The sequence below is a fragment of the Anabrus simplex genome, chromosome 1, assembly GCF_040414725.1.
Source record: "Anabrus simplex isolate iqAnaSimp1 chromosome 1, ASM4041472v1, whole genome shotgun sequence".
In the NCBI taxonomy this organism is placed as follows: domain Eukaryota; kingdom Metazoa; phylum Arthropoda; class Insecta; order Orthoptera; family Tettigoniidae; genus Anabrus; species Anabrus simplex.
In genome coordinates this window covers 1,071,643,047-1,071,665,647 of record NC_090265.1, presented here as the reverse complement: position 1 = coordinate 1,071,665,647, position 22,601 = coordinate 1,071,643,047, and the positions used below count along the sequence as shown (strand labels likewise).

At 41.2% G+C, this 22,601-nt stretch overlaps 1 protein-coding gene across 2 annotated transcripts in view; it reads right to left on the bottom strand.

The window, feature by feature from the left end:
- Syt4 (Synaptotagmin 4) overlaps positions 1-13,825 on the bottom strand; it is a 413,267-nt gene extending 399,442 nt beyond the window's left edge. For both annotated transcript variants that reach the window (XM_067137157.2, XM_067137158.2), the window contains exon 1: positions 13,611-13,825. In XM_067137157.2, coding sequence (XP_066993258.1) covers positions 13,611-13,650 — 40 coding nt within the window. In that variant the 5' untranslated portion in view covers positions 13,651-13,825. The remainder of the gene's footprint in view (positions 1-13,610) is intronic.
- Between the last annotated feature and the right edge of the window lie 8,776 nt (positions 13,826-22,601).

Here is a 22,601-nt window from a genome sequence, read left to right as displayed (position 1 = left end):
CTACGTCTTACAATACTATAGGTTGAGCTTAGCATTACAAGTGATAATGAAGTAAAGTTAATTAAACAACAACAAAACAACAACAGCAAGAGTACAACAAGCAATTCAATGGACAGAAAGTATTATATGAAATACTACTAATTTAACATTCTAAAGTCAGCGTTATAATATACGAATTAGTGATCCTCATACAAAATGTTTCAATATTATTATGTGCTCGAAATGTTGACCATCAACATCAACAGACATTTGCAGCCTTTTCTCGACGCATGATATCACAGACCGAAGAATTTCCCTAGATAATCCAGCACACGCTGCGATGATACGGAGTTTGAAACCCTCTGGATTTGTCCTTGCGTTTCCACGTGTAAGACGTGCGTTATCCGACACGATCTGCGATTGCATGAAATCGCCACATTTCCAATACCATGAACTACTACCTAACAGTAGTCATCCAGCATATAAACATTTCGTATTCATGAACTTCCTTAACACGAAAAAAATATTTGGCTCAATTTTGCTGTCTTTATTCCTCATTTCACATATATTGTAGTATCAAAAGAGAGACAGTAATGCTTTAATACATTCCTTTCTAACCAACACTATTATTTTATTTATTTTAAAAACACAAACTTCCCGTTCCTGACTTCAGTTCGCCTGTCATGAAAACGTTGCAAACCCACGGGATACATCACATTGTATATACGAGACATGCTTGCCCTGTACATACCTACATTACCAGTTCTGTGGCTGGGATCACAACAACGAATGAGATTACGTGTCAACAAGACCTTGCGCCAATGAACGGTCTGATAAGACAAGACCAGAACCCAGCCACTGAACATTATTATTGCTATTTCAAAAAGTAATGTATGAATTAATTACATGTCTGAATTTGTAAAAGTCTGAACTTTTCTGCAAAAGGCAGAAACTAATACAGTTCCATTTAAAAAATCAAATCCCACGGAAAATGTGGCTAAGTGCTTTAGGTGCCTCTTAATACAATTTATGAATATTAAAACAAAATATTGATATCTTCAATAGATTAGAAGTTATTTTGGTGTAACATCTTAGGTAATGTTAGCATGTTTGTTTTTCAGTTGCTTTCCCTCTTCTATTCTTTTCCTTTAATTTCTTCTTATCTTCCTCATACTGGGAGAAAACAAAGGTACATCTTCAAAGTAGTATACTTACACCTTCTTTACCTCCCTCTTCTCCTGGCTTCTTCCCGATTATTTGAGGTTGCACTATATAATGGTTTGGGCTAGTTTTATGACCGGATGTCCTTCCTGAAGCCAGCCATATGTAACTGGATGTATTCACCATTGCGTGTCTCTGTACTGCGTTGTTCTGTGTGTATGTGAAGAAGTGTATATTGAGACAAACACAAACACCCAGTCCCCGAGCAAGAGGAATCAACCAGACACGGCTAATATTTCCAGATCATGCAGGAATCGAACTAGGGACCCTCTGATACGAAGGGCTCATAGTCTGCTAATGCGTCTGACATTTCTTGTTATTCATCAGTGTCAGATAATGTTGGAAACTAATATCAGAATAACTGGCATGAATATACAACACATCTGGGTATTTGAAAATGTTAATTACTACGCCCCAAACGCCTAAAATATAAACAACGACCAATTGAATGCCACTTCTAGGCTAATAATTTGTATCCATATTTTAAGTCTTCCTTCTGTCGCATATTTTCGAGGAGTTATCTACAGTTTCTTTCGCTATTTTACTTTTTATCTTCAAATTCCTCTTGTGACGTTTGTACCAGAAGTAAACGGGGATACATATTCATTGCAGTACAATAATTGTTTTTTCTTTCTTTTGTTAGCTGTTCAGCGACAGACTAACACATTGAACGTTTTCGGCAAGGGAAGGATGGGAAAGGAATAGAATTGGGAAGGTTGTGGCAGTGGCCTTATTTAAGGTACAGCCCTAGCATTTGCCTGGTGTAGAAATGAGAAGCCACGGAAAACCATCTTCAGGGCTGCCGACTATGGGATTCGAACCCAACATTTCCCGAAGCAATTGTTTCCGCTCTGTTATATGGTTCCTTTCCCTAAGTCCATACTTCATCTCCAAGTGAACGCCAGGATGATGCATGAAGTACAAGATACGACCGTTTCCTTCACAAGCCTGGCCTCAGTCAATAGCAAATAAACACACTATTTGGACCCCAAACTTGCTATCAGTCAGTCATGACATGCTGATAATCACTATGTCCTAACTATCTTGAATTAATCAGCAATAACAAAAGAATTTGGTTCTAAATAATGGGAAATTAAAAAGAATAATATCGGTCAAATTCAGGAAGTGAAAGAAAAGTTATATCACCGCAGGAATACATCGAACTTTCCAATTTTAGTGGTTCAGTATGCTAAACGTCATTATATTCACAGGATTATGGGTTTGAAACTGGCTGAGGTCAGTAGCATTTGGAGGTGTTTAAATCTGATATATCCATGTTATTACCTGGTCCCGGCACTTTAAAATACTTCCACAGGGCAACATTCCGACATACCGTCGCCTCTTAAAATGCTATAGCAGGTGAAGTGACATTAAGGAAGTAACATTAATGGATTACAATCAATATAATATTTTATAATCAAGTTAGAAATGAATTAAATTAGTTCTTAATAAAGAAGAGAACAGAGAAGTACAAAAATATTGGAAAGAATCTGTTAAAGGATCGAATGACAAACTTTGCTTTGAAGTAGGCTATACGTACATTTGAGGGGAGGGTGATTGAGTACTATCCAGAAAATATAAAAATAATATTCAGGCAAGTCGGAAGGTTTGAGTCTCGATGAGCATAACAAGGGGTGAATAATAATAATAATTGTACCAGGCGGTACACCTCCACGCCGTTAATTTAAAATGTGCGCCAATTGAAACTCCTCTGCTGGAGGAAGTCTGAACTTTATTGACGGTATTAATTTTCTACTTTCTCAGAAGATGTCACCACGTGGAAAAGTTTGAGTTTTTGAACTGTGTCATTTTTGATGTGTTTTTGTTTCATTTGTAGTTAGAAGTGTGAACTTTCTCTTCTAGAGGACACTACTGAAGATCAACAACGGTGCACTCTAGTGCGAAGTGAAAGAACTGTTTTTTGGAGAAAATTTAATTTCAAGAGTTTGTTCTTTGTTAAATTTCTTTCAGTCATTGTTTAAGTTGGCAATATTCACCCCTTCTTTCCCCTTGTGTTGAACCTAACCAATCCCGAATTTCTTAAATTAATTTCTATCCAATCAGATGTATCTTCCCCCAACTTGAATATGTTGCTGTGTCCTACCCAATAAAGTGTTTGTGGGAGGGTGTTTTCATTCCCCTAACGCCTAGAAACTTCCGCGAGAGTATTTAAACTGCTAATTTTTGGGTCTCTGCGCCACTTCTGTTCCATCTTTCAGTGTATTAAGTACTTAGCAGGAGGCGGGAAGCGCCTCTTTCCTCGGCAGCGGTCAACAACAAGGTAATGGCCGATTAATAAATTCTTTCTTTGCTAGCTCAGCAGTTTAACTTTCGGGGCGGGTTCTAAGCGTTCCACTATGTAACCTTTTCCTAAAATGTAACTTCTCTTTTCATCTATTCTCTTGTAAAGCTACATACTGGAATAGAGAGTGCTAACCCTCTCGAGCTCCCACTCACATTGTCTTGAGGTGAACTTATTTTCTCAACCAATTCTTCCGTAATGTAATGTAAATTGTTATTTTCTTAAGTCACCTCTGTAGTATGGGATTAGCCCTTGCACTAACGGCCTAAGGCCAAGTAGGTCTTAAACAAAGTGTATTAGGAGTGCAAGTTCGCCTCCCCTCAAATTGTATTTTAGAGGTCATGTATTAACCTTCTTGTCATTTAATAGACCTCAGTAGGTTGGGTATTTTACCCCTGTGTATATGTCCTTTGAGGACAGCTTAAAGGTGGAGTTTGGTGTGGCCTGGGAGAGGCTTAAAATTGAGAGCGAGTGGCTCTTTTGAAAATTGTATATTGTATGCCTCGAGGAGGCTTTTCAGTGTAATTTGGAGCAAGGGCTCCTAGGTATGAATGGGGTTTTCTGCCCCTCTGTTAAAATTGTGTTCGGGGTAAAACTGAGCTGATTGCCCAAGAATTATGTTTCTGACTTTTGAAGCCCCAAATGGGGTACCTATGTAAATGTATTTTTTTTAATCGTGTTTCGGCTACTAAGTACCTGTTCTATTTGTTGTTACCTAATTTTGAAAAGAAAATATAACCTTGTTAAATTTTAAAATTTCACTTTAGTAGCTTGAGACCTATTCACCACCCAGCACCTTCTTTCATGCATAACTACCACAAAAACACGGTAACAATAATAATAATAATAATAATAATAATAATAATAATAATAATAATAATAATAATAATAATAATAATATTTGTCTAAACTTGTAGTCTAAAATACTGCAGTGTTAAGTGAAGTGTATAACATGAGACTAATTATTTAAAACATTTAAGTCGTGTCAGTAAGGCAGGGGACTAGATTGAATGGTACGAAATTTACTTCATATTTTGGGTCATATTATGTTGGCAACAATATTCCAGTTAATTGCATGTATTAGTTCAGATAGTATGTCTGGCATCTTGGCTGATAGGTCAGCGTAATGGCCTTAGCTTTTGGTATTTTAGCTGTGTCTGGTTTAACTTCGCTAGCTCAGGGATTTGGCATTTGTGTTCCTCACAATATACATCTGTATTTAAATACAACACATCACACTGCAAGTTACTATAGAAACACTCAACAGTTAATACATCGCTCCATGGATTACAGGCAAGTATGGGCTAAATGCATACAATGTTTAGACTCCTGGTAATCTTTCTATTAATTTTCAGATACAATATCTGTGAGATACATTTAACGATGAGAATATCTCTACAGAGGTTCTATAAAATCGGAATATCGAACCACAATTACTCTTCGCATAAAATGTGGAAAATATTTTTGATACAAAATAGCGGATTGGTAACTACGCATTCTTTGCCATACCTTTCCCTTGAAATAAACATTCAGAAGAGCGCGTATACCTATTTGCCTTAAATATGAAATGTATCTCCGCGTACGATTGAGATATTCCTTTGCCACATCAAACACTAAGACGTTTATAAAGTACGATAATGCTCAATGATTATCTACGATCTGATGATCTTATTTACAAAGATTGGTTAACAAGTGAGTGTACTCAATACTGCACTCCACTCAAAATAATAATCCTGTTAAAAATGTGCCCACTGTTATTTCAATTCTTTCTGCTAGTTTGCTTTACGCCGCACCGGCACAGATAGGTCTTATGGCGACGATAGGATAGGAAAGAGATAGGAGTGGGAAGGAAGCGGCCGTGGCCTTAATTAAGGTACATCCCCAGCATTTTCCTGGTGTGAAAATGGGAAACCACGGAAAACCATCTTCAGGGCTAACGGCAGTGGGGTTCGAACCCACTATCTCCCGGATGCAAGCTCACAGCTGCGCGACCCTAACCGCACGGCCAACTCGCCCGGTCTGTTATTTCAATGCACATCTGATATTTTTAATGAATTTTAACTGAATAAACTTTATAAATCGGGATGAAAATTAGAAAATTTGAGTGAAACGAAAATAGGAAATATGAACCGCGCAGTGGTATACACGCACGAAGGGCAATAGTTTACACGTCGGCCTATAGGAAAGGTTCGCGAAAATATTCAAGCTCACAACGAGGAATCGACGCACTTCTCAAACGTTCAGTGCTGCATTACGTATCGTTCACATGTTATTGGATATGTCGGTCAGTGCTGTCTTCATGCAGAGCCCATAGACGCTTGTGCCGGTATAGCTTCATCCGGAAGGCTTGTAATATAAGTAATATACCTAATACTCTACCTTTGGACTTATTTCCATAGGTAATTCAAACTTTAAAGAAAATAAATTTAGCTACATGCAAAAGGGCTGAACGATTTCGGTTTATTAAATTACCGTATGGCCCATCATTTATTTACGAAGGTGAAAATTAGTTATCAGATAATCCCTGAAAATGAGTTATCAGATAATCCTTGCAGTATATCTGTTTTTTTATGTACAAAATTGAAATACGCGACTAGTAAGATTAGTTCATGATAATTCAGCTTTCTTTGCGAACTGTGCTTATCTATGAGGAATAGAAATTGTAAATGCAAAAACTGCTGTTCAGGGAGTGAAGTGAATTAGCAATGAAGAAGTTTCAAGAATAGCCCACTCAATAAGTCGCACTTGAGTTCTTGATGGAATTAAAGGAATTAAGTAGAGTGAACAGAATACTTGGTAAGTATTTTAAATGTAGAACAAGGAGATTGAAAATGATGCATCAATTTATCTATGAAATCAACATATTTTTATGGGAAGTGCGAATTGAATTGCTACTCATTGCCTATTACACAGTTGTTAATGGCTGTAATGTGATTTGTGATAAACCGATGATTACTTATCTATATTTTTAATTAGAGTTTGTGGAAAGTGTTATAGTTGAAAACTTAAAAGCGTACTTCGGTTACTGGCTAAATTGCTTATTCTGTAAAATTCCTAATGAATCACAAACTCAAACTGCCGCTAGAAAGTGTGACTTCATATTGTATTTTTTTTTTTTTTTTGAAGATGATGGCGGCAATGGGAATTATAATTACAGACAAAGCTGTCACAGAAACTTCCATAACAATAGGTGGTAGCTATATATATTTAAAAGCTACGAGTCAGAACGTGAAATAATGAATAACGGAGCTTAGTGGTAGTCGTTTTACGAAGTTCCCGGCTATGATCACGATATCAACAGACATGTAAAACAGAGGCGAAAGAACAACGAAATTATCAGCCCTAAAGGCTTAGCGGTAAACACTGACGTAAGTTTAATAGTAATAATACCGAGCTAGATAGCTGCAGTCGCTTAAGTGCGGCCAGTATCCAGTATTCGGGAGATAGTGGGTTCGGTAGCCCTGAAGATGGTTTTCCGTGGTTTTCCATTTTCACAGCAGGCAAATGCTCGGGCTGTACCTTAATTAAGGCCACGGCCGCTTCCTTCCCAGTCCTAGCCCTTTCCTGTCCCATCGTCGCCGTAAGACCTGTCTGTGTCGGTGCGACGTAAAGCAACTAGCAAATAATAATAACTTACTCCTTTCGATCTTGAAATGAATTTGTACCAAACTTGACGAAATTCATTGCAAATTTAGGGTTTGAGCTAAAAGACACCCGATGAATCATCCAAAGACTACTATGGAAGAATTTCACCTTCCACGATTGGAGAAGGGTGACTGACATTGCCACCCTCCACCTCAGGCAAATCAGTGCACTGGGGACGTATTTCTGTGAACGAAGAAGGAACAGTACACTGCATAATGCACCATGTAAAGTCGCTGTGTGCATTACACCCCTCAGACTAGCAAGATCGACAATGGCACTGTGAAACAGGAAACGTCCTCCTTCAACCAGCCATATTTTGATTTTGATTCACCATTCATGGTGGTCAAGTGGTAGTCACAAAAACTACCGAAAGTACACCATACAGACCAAGACTAACGCGGGTAGAGAAAATATAGAGCACATCCTAAGAGGCTGCTCTACCCTAGCCCCTGTTGAGTACAGCCAGCGACTTGACAAGGTTACTAATTTTTTTCTTTTCTTTTCTTTTTTTTTTTTTGCTAGTTGCTTTACGTCGCACCGACACAGATAGGTCTTATGGCGACGATGGGACAGGGAAGGGCTAGGAGTGGGAAGGAAGCGGCCGTAGCCTTAATTAAGGTACAGCCCCAGCATTTGCCTGGTGTGAAAATGGGAAACCACGGAAAACCATCTTCAGGGCTGCCGACAGTGGGGTTCGAACCTACTATCACCCGAATATTGGATACTGGCCGCACTTAAGCGACTGCAGCTATCGAGCTCGGTGGTTACCAAAGTAACTCATCAGCCGGTATGTTTGAGCAAAGATACTATCACCGATCATACACATTACTATAGATACTATCTGCAACTGGTTTACGATAACCAGGAAAGGAAAATGTACTGGAACAGAAAAGTACAGAGTAACAGAAAAAGCCAGTTACAAGCAGCCTGATATTGTACTGACAGTCAAGGCATCAAACGTCATATATTTAATCGACTTGGCAATCCCGGCTCCTGCGAACATCCAAAGAAGGTCAGGAGAAACGTCCGCAACCACCTGGGTCTGTCCAATGAAATAAGAGAAATCTGGCATCAGGATAGAGCTGCCAATAATAGTGAGAACACTAGGACAAATGTCCCACCAGATAAAGCTGAACAAGAACATCTGCATACATTGAACTGCAGAAGATTGTGGTATTAGAAAACTGCAGCATTATGAGGAAATTGTGGAATAGGGTTTTGAAGCATCTTTCTATGAATACCTATATTCAGGAGATCAATAGTGCTTCACGAGGCTTAGATAGTAATCCCTGCGTAATGCACATGAACATCGGGGAAACGCAATTAAAATAATAATAATAATAATAATAATAATAATAATAATAATAATAATAATAATAATAATAATAATAATAATAATAATAAAAGTAATAATAGGGAATAATAATAATATGCATTTATCAGCGAACTTGACCCTCTGTTACACTGAACCACATTCTTGATTGTCTTATTCTTACGAATGAATAAGGTGGTGGTGATGACGAGGATGAAGAAGTTTTAACAGTCAATGTCCAGAGAAGAAACAGGGAATATGATAACATATTGAATAACTTAACTGTCTCGATTCGTGTCTGAATGGTCAGCGCACTGCTCGTCCGTTCAGAAGGCCCCGACTTCGTTTCTCGGTAGGGTCGAGGATTTTAACTGCGTATGGTTAATTCCTCTGCTCGAGGACTGGGTGTTCGAGTTTGGCTTAATATACTTCTCTTCGTATACACACAACAACACATTACACTACAAACCATCACAGAAACACGCAATAGGGTTGGCATCAAGAAGGGCATTCGCCCGTGAAACTGGACCGAATTCACGTCATATGCTGGGACTGTCTTTTCGAAGAGAGAATTAACATGATTAGTCCACGATAACGTTTCATCTCAAATTAGATTAGTTTCTTGTACTCGGGGTATTAGCTGTCTAAGAAATGTCGAAGGAAAATCGGAAAGGGAGGATAAACTAGGTTTATTAAATACTAAGTCACATAGTTGTCATAGAAACACATTTTCAACTCCAATAAACTTACACGAAAACGCTTGAACCCGTCACTGTAGAAGAAATAACATGCCATGGTAACGATTGTGCCCGTAGTGAAATGGCGTATGGCTTTTAGTGCCGGAATGTGTCCGAAGGCCGGTCCTGTGGTGTACGGGTAGTGTGCCTGCCTCTTACTCGGAGGCTCCGGGTTCGATTTCCGGCCAGATCAGGGACTTTTACTGGTATCTGAGGGCTGCTGGTGGTGGTGATTATTGTTTTAAGAGGAAGTACAACTAGGCAACCATCCTCTATATAACACTAATCAGAGGGAAAATATGGAAGGGGTCCGATACTTCGAAAAATGAAGGTATCGGCTAAAGGAAGACAAGGGCCACGAAGGGCGTGAAAATGAAAGACTCCGTAGCCCTCGCAAACCTAATACTGTAGCGTCGGGGTCAGAAAAGAACAAGAGTTGACCAAGGGAGGTCTGATAGGACAGATGAAAGTGAAGAGCCTGGCACAAGTAAGTGGAAGTAATGCCAGGACTCAGCTAAGGGCCCCGTGGTTGCCAACCTACGCTCCAAAGTTCAGAGCCCCTGGGGCCCCTTTTAGTCGCCTCTTACGACAGGCAGGGGACACCGTGGGTGTTATTCTACTGCCCCCCACCCACAGGGGGATTGAGGGCTGGTTCAAGGTCCACTCAGCCTACGTGATTAGAATTGAGGAGCTATCCAACGGTGACATAGCGGCCCCGGTCTAGAAAGCCAAAAATAATGGCCGAGAGGATTCGTTAGAGCTGATCACACGACACCTCGTAATCTGCAGGCTTTCGGGATGAACAGCGGTCGCTTGGTAGGCCAAGGCTCTTCAAGGGCTGTAGTGCCCTGGGGGAGGGGGTTATGTGTCCGAGGACTTAGGTTCGCCAGGTGCAGGTCTTTTTCGATTCGACGCCCGTAGGCGACCCATGCATTGTGATGAGGATGAATAATTGATGATGAAGACTACACATACACCCAGCCCCCGCGCCAGCGGAGTTAACCAACGATGTTAAAAATTCCCGACCCTACCGGGAATCGAACCCGGTACCCCTGTGACCAAAGGCCAGCACGCTAACCATTTAGCCATGGAGCCGGACATTGTGCCCGTTATTAAAGAGGAACACGTTAAACTGCAAGAGGTTGTTCTTCAGTGTATCTTTATGACATGTAACACAGATTTTATTGCTCCATGGTGACGTGTGTTCAACGTTTTACAGGCCATTACATTAACTTGAGTTACCCTTGATATCAATAGTGACAGTACGTCGCTATGAACGAATAGCTCATGTTCGTGACAAGCCGAGCAAGAGTTGTGGGAGTCTGTTAAACTTGCACTTGGGGAAGGAAGAAGTTAGAGCAGCTTGTTTACTTACTGTCTGCTGGATGAAGATAAATTCGTTTGCTAGAAGAGATGTTCTCCTGGCATCATCAGAGAGCACTGCTAATAACATTGAACGCTGAGCCATAAGCGTATGAAGTTGGGCTGTTAGAAGGAGTACTGTCAAACGAAACATAGTTTTTGAATATTTCCCTTAGCGCAGATCAGGGGTAGAGTACAGTCTGTCGGATGCGAATATCGCCGGTTCATACCTCCTAATCGAAATTTTAAGGGTGAAAAAATATATTTGTATGCCGTACGATGTAAACATGTGAATGTCCGGCTACATGGCTGAGTGGTCAGCATCTTGGCCTTCAGTCCTAGAGGTGCCGGGTTCGATTCCCGGCTGGATCGAGGGATTTACATCTTAAACGTTGAATCCCCTTAGCCCAGAGACAGGGTGTCTGCTATCCCCTGAAACTCACATACCACATAATCCCACACCAAACAAACACGCAGTTTCCCATTCACGGCAGTTGCCGTCCACACTCATCGGAGGGTCTGCCTTACAACGGCTGCACTGGTCTAGCAATAGCCACATGAAGTAAACATTTATAATGTCTCTGGTGACACATCTGGTGTTTAATTAGTCCGATCTCAGTTAGCTGTCGCCAAAAAACTTGCAGTTTCCTTGCCATCTAGTAGGGTATAACGGAACGCTGAATTTGGCAAGCATGCAGCCCAAATCATTGTGTCAAGTAAACATACCTGTATAGGGTGGCTGAGTTCATATGATTATTATTGTTATTTATCACCAGATGCAATACTTGGCGTTTTCAAGACTTTTTGTGACAATATGTGATATGATCATTATAACTTCTGTAAGACCCAGACATTTCCTGGTCAAACTAAAAGTCAGTTAGACAAAGCACACTGGTGTCTACAAAATTCCATGAGCTTGTAGTGAATTGTACATTGATGGTGGTGGTAGGAACTTCTGTCCTAGTAATGGATAGAAAATCTACGAGATTCTTTTTCTTCCTGGATTCTTTACTAATTAACTGGGATTGGCACATCTTACAGATTCAGTTCTGTTTTATGGCCGAATGCCTTTCCTGGCGCCAACCATATGAAGAGGGATGTTTTCACTACATGTTTCTATGATGGTTTATAGCGTGTGTTGTATGTAAATGAAGGCGTATGTTGAAACAAATGAAAACACAGAGTCCCTGAGCAAGAGGAATTAACCAGACAACTAAATGTTACTATGTTGACTATTCAGCTAAGGAGCCGAGTTACAGGATTATCCGCTCCCATTTGGCATAGAAAACTCTGAAAACTTCATTTACATGCACTGAAGAACAACTGTTATTAAACTAACGAAATATGTTTTACTACGCTCCAAGAGTCTAAATTAAACACATAACGCTATGCGCCTAAATATTTTCAACAACTACATTTTGAAAACACTCCGAAGTATCGGAACTGCCATAAAATATGCTCCTCAAATTATAATGAAATATACTAACACGGGTCTCTCACATTCAAGCACTCTTGAATGTCAACCGACCGTGCAGGAATTCGATCGCGCAATCTTGAGCATAGAAAACGAAATCGGATCAGATATGCTACAGTCTGTCTTAACTAAAACTTATTCCTCATTTCTGAGAGAAGCGAGTGAAATAAGCATAGGAACATAGAGACCGACGTGGTTCCTGGCACCGTCACATCCGACTGCAACAATGTCGTGGCTGCCACTTTCCTCGGCCTGAAATTATTCTTTCAGCAATATTTTCATAGTGAATTTGAAATATATACAAGATAACTCAGCATAAAACCACATACTGAACGAAACCTTTGCACCTGTTCGTCATGTCGTCCTTTGCGTTACAAACGGTGGACTAAGCCTGCCTTCGACAGGGGATTACGGCTCTGGATCTAGAATTTTGTAAGCTGCTTAGCAGCAAGTCTTTTTAAATAAATACAATCGCAGGTGTCTTGTAAAGTATACTTACGAGGAGATATAGAATATTGCACAGCGATGTGTTATTTGATCTTTTGAGGATAATAATGGCAGATCATCTGCGAGATATAAGGCTGTGTGAGCCGAAAAGAAACGAAAGAAGAACTCTAGGAGAAAAAAGAAGATATAAGTAGCTGTAGATTGTGCGACAAAATAATACAGGTCTCTAATCAATCCAGAATATGAGTTACAATTTTGTAATATTTATGTGTGTCGTATTTCTGACTACAGAAAAAACCATTGGATTATTAACATCAACAAGAGGTGATACAGTCCTGCGAATTTTATCTGACAAACAAAACAAATAGGTAAAGATCGTTAAGACCACTCCTGGAGTTTATGAAGAAAGTTGATTAGTGGCACACGTTCAGTGGAAACATTCGCAAACGGTTCTGTGAAACAAAATTTTACTGCTGACCTAACCGAGTATCGAGGCATGTAATTTCTTTCAACCGTTATCCTGAATGATGATGTCGCTAGTACTTCAACCATTGGTTACATTTTAAAGTATTTCCTGACTGAAGTGGCGAGCAGTTAAGGTGAAGGATAAATAGTAGCCGATGGCATCTCCACGATGGTCACTACTGTACTCAGACAAGAAAACGAGTTATAGTTTTGTGATATTTATAGGTATCATATTTCTCTTCGCAGATAAAAATTTTGAACAATTTAATATCGGGAAGAGGAGATACAATCCTGTGAATCTGATCAGAAACTGTTTCCTCTCCATAAGGAGAAAGAAGGAAAATCTGTGGTCAAGAATTGATTTTAATCTGAAAATGCAAATGTTGATATTTCAACTTTTATTCCTCTACGATAAACTGTGAATTATATCACTGTAGTCAAGGTGCTTGGTAATATGATCCAGCAAAAGGTAAATAACTATTGTCTGGCTACTTCTTCGCTCACAAGATCGCAGTTAGAAGACGTAAATGAATGAAACTTACTTATGTGATTATTCAGGCTTCAACGCAAAAAGTGCACCTAATTGCTTAACGAGTCTGTTAATATTTCCTTCCATTGAATAGTTATGATTTTTACCAGCAATTTATATAGAATTACATACTTTACCTGCAAAGTGTGACACACTAGCAAGAACTTCTAGCACCATGATAGAGAATTAGTACTTCAGAAAGAACTTTCAAATGATGCAGACCATCACGTCACTAAATTAACGAGAGCCACTAACATTCGACGGAGACGTAAGATGCATGCTTTAAGCAGGAAATGTTACACTCGGATAGTACTCGACAGTGTGTAGCAAGCGTTCCGCGGTGGCATCCTGTCAGCTCGGCGTGCTGCAGTCGACTGGGGGGGCGCGTCAGGTGTAGCCGCCCGCGCCTGCCTGTCCGCTCGTCTCTCGCTGACGGTTTACTACGGGGGGCCGTTGGAGGAAACAGCGGCGCTGAGTGGCTGTAGACACAGGAGGCCGTCTCATGTCAAAGCCAATATCGTGCACTCTGACTAGCCTCAGGGGGCCGTGCTTGCTATCTCTGCCCTAATCACGGCCGACCGGATCCTCAAGTAACCACACTCAAGCCGTCCTTCGGGCATATGAACTATAGAGGACATTACCAATGCATGACTCTAAAGTAACAGCATCAGCTGAGCAGAGCACATACCTAATATGCGCACCCCGTGGAGCACACAAACCGTTTTCATGAAAACATGCGCAGTATACCGCACGTTCTTATAATAATGAAACAAATGAAGCATTTGATTTAAAATATTTTATAATCCGACTTCATTCACTCCTTTTTAGGGAAATTTTCACTTATCTCACAAAACTTCCATTTTCAGTAGAATGTTGGCTGGCAGGGTCGGGGAGGTGTTTAGGCTTTACCATTTCTAATCACTAGGTTGCGTGCCAAAAGCTTCGAGTCAATTCCAAACCACTGAGCAATTTTCGTATGGAGTGAGGGCATATGCCACTGTTAATGGTGATTCGTCCGTCGGATGGGAACGTCGAGCCTTCAACAGACCCCTTATTGCTATTCGACAGCACTAGGCTGTGTGTCGGCACCGCGCGCCAGCCTCTCTCTTCCTACTGTCATATATCAAATTTTTCATTTCATCCCATTAATTCCTCTCATGAGGTTAACGTTAGGAAGGGCATCCGGTCGTAACATAACGCTCCAAAAATTCATCTTACTTCATACTCGACCTCTTAGAGAAACCCTTCCTTACGTCAACCTCATCAGAAGATTTAAATGAGATGAAATTAATGACGTGATCACAATAATGTTATTGGCTTTACGTCCACCTAAATACTCCTACGGTTTCCAGAGACGCCGAGGTGCCGGAATGTAGTCCCGTAGGAGTTATTTTATGTGCTTCTAAATCTACTGACACGAGGCTTCAAATACCACCGGACTGAGCCAGGATCGAACCTGCCAAGTTGGGATCAGAAGGCCAGCGACTCAACCGTCTGAGCCACTCAGCCCGGCATGGCGTGATATATGATAGTAGGAAGGGAGAGGATGAAACCTCGTACCGGCACATCGCCTACTCCTGTCGAATAGCACCAAGGGGTCTGCTCAAGGCTTTACGTCTCCATCCGACAGACGAATCACCATCACGAACGTCATATGCTCTCACTCCATATGAGCACTGCGGAGAGATTTGGAACGTAATCTTGGCTTTTGGCACGCAAGCTAGTGATTAGAAATGGTATACCACCACGTCGGCTACCCTGCCGGCCAACATTCTGATGATTTTTTTCAACCAATGGACTCGAACCGGCTAACCATGGTGTCATATCATATAGACTTGGCGCTTTAACGATCACGGCCACCAGGCGGGCTGAAATATTTAATATATAATCATTAATATACATTTTCCTGTAAGCCTGATGGATTTTGTTTCCTGCGGTAGACCGAGGAAATGTGGAAAAGGTGGAGTGACTGACTACATGAAGACCTGAGTTAGATTGCCATTGGAAACTAACGACGGACGAGAATAAGCGAGATTCACTGAGTCTGGGCCTGAACGCGATATGGTGATAATTTATTGTACAGTTCACACAATAAACTTGCTTAGTTCTTATTTAGGACACTAACAAGTGGTTAGGGCAATCATTTATATTCGTTCTAAAAGCATAAAAATACACCCTCTTATTGGCTAAGTATAGACAAAACTCTAAGTAGGTCTATTATTGTAACTAAACAAGAAATTAATAACGTGCTCTTTATTTCCGGTCAAGTTTGTACCCTGGAACTTAAAAATTTTCAGTCGATCAAGTTTTGTGTTAGACAGTGTAAGCTACAGTAGGTTATGTTTGAGACGAATGGGTATGTCGATCTTTGACATATTTTTTATATGTACAGGAGAAATAGGTTATTTATCTTCCAGATGTGAAATAAATACTGTTTTATGTACCGGCACCACCGTTGTAGTGGCTGTGAGGTTATCCAGCACTCTTGATAATCATAAGGGTAAAGTGGAAGAGGTCCAACTTTTAGGAGAGATAAACATGTCTGTGATTCTGACTGTACTGATTTCAACGGTATTGATACCATAAGCATTTTTGAGTCGACTGTGGTTCTCAATCGGACAAATTTCTTCCGCTCTGTGGAGTTTAGCCACGACTCTGTTTTAAGCAGGTATCTGATACATTCGCTAACTTCAAATACAATTGCACAGCATTCCTGGGGCATGTCACATTGTTGCTTGGTTGGATGAAGCTAGAAAATCTAGCAACCACCGCTTACAGATAACAAACTAGTCTAGGACCAATGTTGTATTGCCTATACAAGTAGGCCTACACTTGCTTGATTACCAATAATGTCAATGGATAAAAATGAGTGATAAAAAACAATAACAAGTCGTACAGTAGATATGATTAAATATCTCGCCATAGGATGCAGTTTTCTGGAAATAATGATGTAACAACTTAGATAAGGTAATGACAATCACAGAATTCCCTGCCTGTCGTAAGAGGCGACTAAAAGAGGCCTCACGGGTTCTTAAGTTGTGAGCGTGGATTGGCGACCACCTTAACTGAGTCCTGACATTTGTTCCACTTACTATTGTGCCAGACTTCTCACTTTCCTCTATCCGCGGGTATCGCCGCAGTGATCGACACCGATTGGCAGACCTTCGCCAGTCATTGACCTTCACGGCTTGCGATGTAACCATGCGTGAGCGAAACTGCTCTACACCAAGCCCCCGACACTCAATATGGAATATCGAAAGCGACTTGGAGCGGGAAACTTGGACCTAAGCAACTAATGAAAACGGGAATTTTCTTCCACTGAGTCAATTACACACGCGGAGACGAAATGTGAGGGGAAGGGAAGCTTGGCTATAATTAAAAAATTACTAACATACGATAGTTGCGAAAAAGACTTTCTACTGGAATTTCACATAGACAGTGATCCCATGAGGTCTTTTCACCCAGTTAACACAGTAATTAAAACTGAGAGGACTTTTCCTCTTGGGGAACTTACATCCTGAATTTTCCCTAGTACTGAAATTAAAAAATGATGTTGTGAAATATACAAACCGTATTGAGCGTTTCCCTCCTTAAATCTGTGTTTCATTGGCCGTGCGGTTAGGAGCGCGCAGCTGTGAATTCGCATCCGGGAGATAGTGGGTTCGAACCCCACTGTCGGCAGCCCTGAAGATGGTTTCCCGTGGTTTCCCATTTTCACACCAGGCAAATGCTGGGGCTGTACCTTAAGGCCACGGTCACTTCTTTCCCATTCCTAGGCCTTTCCTGTCCCATCGTCGCCATAAGACCTATCTGTATCGGTGCGACGTAAAACAAATAGCAAAAAAATTCTGTGTTTCATAGCAGGAAACAATTTACTTTGAGTCATGGTTCCTACAAGCTTACAATGACATGATATGTTGTCTTTATGTGGTGAACGTACACGATATATTATTCTGTTTCGTAAGAATTTTTTTTTTTAATTATAGGGATAGAATTTCGTAAGTACTATGGTTTGAATGGTACGTGTTTATAGGGCGAGCGTTTATTACGATTATCAACGCGTTCAGAAACTGAAAAATTAATCGCCAGTACCACATGTAGGTCTAGTGGGAGAGAACACGTGTGTACTGTATGCACTTGATTCAGTTCCTCGTCTTTGAACAAATGAGTGTATATATGTCTAAAAGACAAAACCGTGTATTTTGTGCTTAGATTTCCTTGATCCTGTTCCATTGTCATTAGGGCAATGGATTCATGGTCGGGAAGGAATGTATGACAGAATAAGGTTATGCGAGACCGACAGTCTTGGTAAACGTACGCAATGTCTGAGCTTATAGACTATGAATATCACTATAATCTACAACAATCAAGCATGTATTAATCTACAAGAAGAAAATTAAAGTAAAATGCGAACGTTGAAGTGACGAGAAAACTTTTCGTAATAGAACGATTACCAGTATATAAATAATTGCGATGTACAGAGTGACCCAAAAGTGCGTTAACATTTAACGAGGCCATACTTCACGGAATATTGGAGGTAGAGAGGTAATAATTGACACACATGATTGGAATGACGTGAGGTTTCATTGACACCAAAATAAAGTACTCAAAATGACCAACAGATGGCGCTGGACAGCAAGATGTAAGGTACAAGTGGCCACACATGCTTGACACGACATGGTATTATTGACACCAACAATCAGTGCACACACAGGCCAACGGATGGCTCTGGACAGCAACACGTCAATGATGCCGCATGAGACCCGTGTACGGTATAAAAGGAGCTGCCGTGAGAGAGAGCGTCATAAAAAACCAAGACTGCCGCCCGAGCCCGACTAGTGCGCCGCCTAGCCGGGACCCGGTGGGGTCTCAAATCCTTACACCTCCTTTACACCTACAAATCCTTCGTATGACCCCCGATCATCTACGGCCTCATCATCTGGGCGGCCGTTGCCAACTCTAACCCGAACTTGTACCACTCCCTACTCGCCATCGAACGCCGCACAGTCCGCCACGTCCTCTGACTCCCTTTCCGCTGCCCCACGGCTGACCTCCTCGACATATTCCCCTTTCCACCTCTTGACTCCTACATCCTTACACAATTCTAACAATCCTACAGCCGATCCCTAGACCGCGACAATCCATCACTCAACCAACTCCTCCGCGGACCCCTCCCCCTCCCCCTACCACCAACCCCACTTCACCCAAACACCGTTCCACCTTTACCGGTCTCTCCCCCCACCCGTAGGTGGTGCCACACAGGATAGATAGAAGCTGTGACACCAATCCCACCACCCCAACTCCCATAATCCCCTGAAAACCGCAACCTCCAACCCACCCCCAGCAAGACACCCAAACAACGGCATAAGACCCTGTGAGCCCTCGTCAAATTCTTCCCCTCCATCAAACAAACAATATCAATGAAAACAATTGTACTAACATATTCTCATATGTTTCAGAAGTCAGTTCACAACAACCAAACAAATACAAGAAACGGTAAATAATCTATGAACCAATTGTATCTAGACAAACTATTAACACCCAGTCTCAAAACTATGTAAATATGTAAATAACTAGGTAAATATTGTAAAGCTATACCCGTGTATACCATAAAAATTATAAATATTAACACACAGAATCATCCGTACCCAAACAAACTGTAAATATCCAGAATTAAATCCATGCAAATATTGTAAATAATGTACTCTTTGAAAATTGTAAATATCGTCGCTTCACCGGTAAAAGGTTGTAATCCACAAAGCTCTTCCTATCGATTATTCTCCTTAAGACTGGTCACGCCTCCCAGCCACATATGGATATGCAATCCATCAGAACAATGCCCAATAAAGTTAGGAAAAAATAAGATAAGAAAATAAAAGGGGGTTATGGATACTCTATCAACTGTAAATTGTAAAAGATCAACAGTAACTCTATATTGCTACCATGTAAGGGCAAATGTAAAAACACAAAACCATGTAAACCGAAATTCAGTTGTACAAACTTGAAATTCAAGAAAGCACTTAGCCAAGAGGTCGATACCCCCCACCACTCCTTCACCGAATCAAAGCCCCATCCCCCCTCTCACAGACTCCAACAATCCACCAAACCCGCCGAATCTCCTGGCCAGAGAGAAGGCGTCACCCGCCCCTCCCCTTCGGGGAGGGGAATGAAAACCTTCCCTAAGAGCGCCTGCAATCACGCCACATTGACGTTACCAGAAAAGGCACTGTTAATGAAGCTTTATTTACTTTATTTTGGTGTCAATAAAACCCCATGTCATGCCAGTCATGTGTGTCAACTATTACCTTTCTACTTCCAATATTTCGTAAAGTATTGCCTCGTCAAATGTTAACTGACTTTTGGGTCATCCTGTACTTTTGATGTACATGCCAGGAACTTTGCTATGTTGCTGGTTTACTATCGGAAGAGTCTTCCTTTCATGAAAAATTCTATTTTATGAAAGTAACAACTGTGGTTGTCAAGACAGGATGTACTTGAGCGGTATTTATTTCCTTACGTTGGTAGCAAACAAGTGCCGTATTAGCCCCGGTGATCTGTTTCCTCAGCCATCTTCTTTGTGCAGGAGTGTTGGATCCCTTTCTCTCCTGATCCTTGTTATAGGCTAGGTATATCAAAGTTAACCACATTAATGAACGACCGAGAATACTCAGTTTAAGGAATCAGACAGTAGAGTGCTGTCTTTCTGAGCCCAAACTGACGAGCTCGATCGCGAATTTGAAGGTGCTCAAATGTCAGCCTTCTGTCGATAATAATAATAATAATAATAATAATAATAATAATAATAATAATAATAATAATAATAATAATAGTATGGTTTTCACAGTCCTTCCAATGACTCATCTTATTAGGGACGCTGAGATTGTGGTCTTCTTAACTCAAATAAACGAGTTTGATCCCGGTTAAGTCCTATGGTATTTGAAACTACTGGCATACGCCAACCTCATGTCGGTAGATTTACCGCTACGATGTAAAATAACTCCTGAGGGAAAAGAGTTCAGTACCTCAGTATCTCCGAAAACCGTCGTAGTTAGTGGTACGTAAAGTAAAATAATAATAATAATAATAATAATAATAATAATAATAATAATAATAATAATAACAATCATGAAAATGAAATGAAATGGCGTATAGCTTTTCGAGCCGGGAGGGCTCGAGGACACGTTCGGCTCGTCAGTTGCAAGTCTTTTGATTTGACGCCGTAGGCGACCTGCGCGTCGTGATGAAGATGAAATGATGATGAAGACTAAACATACATCCAGCCCCTGTGCCAGCGAAATTAACCAATGGTGGTAAAAATTCCCGATCCTGCCGGGAGTCGAACCCGGGAACCCTGTGACCCAAAGGCCAGCACGCTAACCATTTAGCCATGGAGCAGGACATAATAATATTAAACAACATTGTTATATACACCAATTTCAATACATAAATGACTTATCAGGTAAAATGTGTAAAAATAATTTTGAATTATAATCATCATAAAATATCAAAGCCGTTGTGTTAAAACAGTGCTGATGGTTGTGTTGTTATTAAATTAAAATCAAACAGTAAGTAATGTACATGTCCACCTCTGTGGTGTATCGGTTAGTGTGATTAGTTGCCACCCCCGGAGGCCCGGGTTCGATTCCCGGCTCTGCCACGAAATTTGAAAAATGATACGAGGGCTGGAATGGGGTCCACTCAGCCTCGGGACGTCGACTGAGTAGAGTGGATTCGATTCCCACCTCAGCTATCCTGGAAGTGGTTTTCCGTGGTTCCCACTTTTCCTCGAGGCAAATGCCGGGATGGTACCTAACTTAAGGCCACGGCCTCTTCCTTCCCTCCTCCTTGTCTATCCCTTCCAATCTTTCCATCCCCCACTAAGGCCCCTGTTCAACATAGCATGCGAGGCCGGTTGGGCGAGATACTGGTCATCCTCCCCAGTTCCCCCGACCCAATATCTCAAGCTCCAGGACACTGCCCTTGAGGCGGTAGAGGTGGGATCCCTCGCTAAGTCCGAGGGAAAAACCAACCCTGGAAAGTAAACAGATAAAGTAATGTACATAAATATATAAAGACCTACAGTTTATATAGAAGATGTCAAGAATAATATAAACTTCTTTAGGTAACTAGTAGTAGTTGTACCCTTCGTAGACAGGTTATATTTTTTACAATTTCAGTAGCAATACTATCTATTTTTTTAGAAGTTGCTTTACGTCGCACTGATAGTGCTTATGGCGACGATGGGGCAGGAAAGGGCTAGGAGTGGAAAGGAAGTGGCCCTGGCATTAATGACGGTACAGCCCCAGCATTTGCGTGGTGTGAAAATGGCAAACCACGGAAAACCATCTTCAGTGTTGCCGACAGTGCAGTTCGAACCCACTATCTCCCGAATACTGAATACTGACCGCACTTAAGCGACTGCAGCTATCGAGCTCGGTACAATGCCGTCTAGCGGAAATGAATGGCACCAGGAGACATAACACATCTCAACTAACAGTATCCAGTGTGATGATGCTGTTCATGTTAGTTCAGGGCCTAGGGGCAAAGTGATTTCTTCTTTTTTTTTTTTTTTTGCTAGTTGCTTTACGTCGCATACGTCGCACCGACACAGATAGGTCTTATGGCGACGATGGGACAGGAAGGGGCTAGGAGTAGTAAGGAAGCGGCCGTGGCCTCAATTAAGGTACAACCCCAGCTTTTGCCTGGTGTGAAAATGGGAAACCACGGAAAATCATTTTCAGGGCTGCCGATAGTGGGGTTCGAACCTACTATCTCCCGAATACTGGATACTGGCCGCACTTAAGCAACTGCAGCTATCGAGCTCTGTAAAAGTGACTCCTTGTTTTGAATGTGTTGCTGGGTGTCCGACAAGCGGTGGATATGCGATGTATGTACAGGCAAAGAACAAACGAGTTACCTTAAAAACTATATTTTCCTAGTGTTCAACGTCCCACAAAGAATGGAAGGTTTTCGGCCACGTAAGGATGGGAAAGGGCTAGGATTGTGGAGGAAGTGGTCGTGCCCTTATTTAAGGTACACCACCAGCATTTTCCCGGTGTGAAAATGGAAAACCATGGAAAAACATCTTCAGAGCTGTCGAGGGTGGGGTTCAAATCCGTCATCTCCCG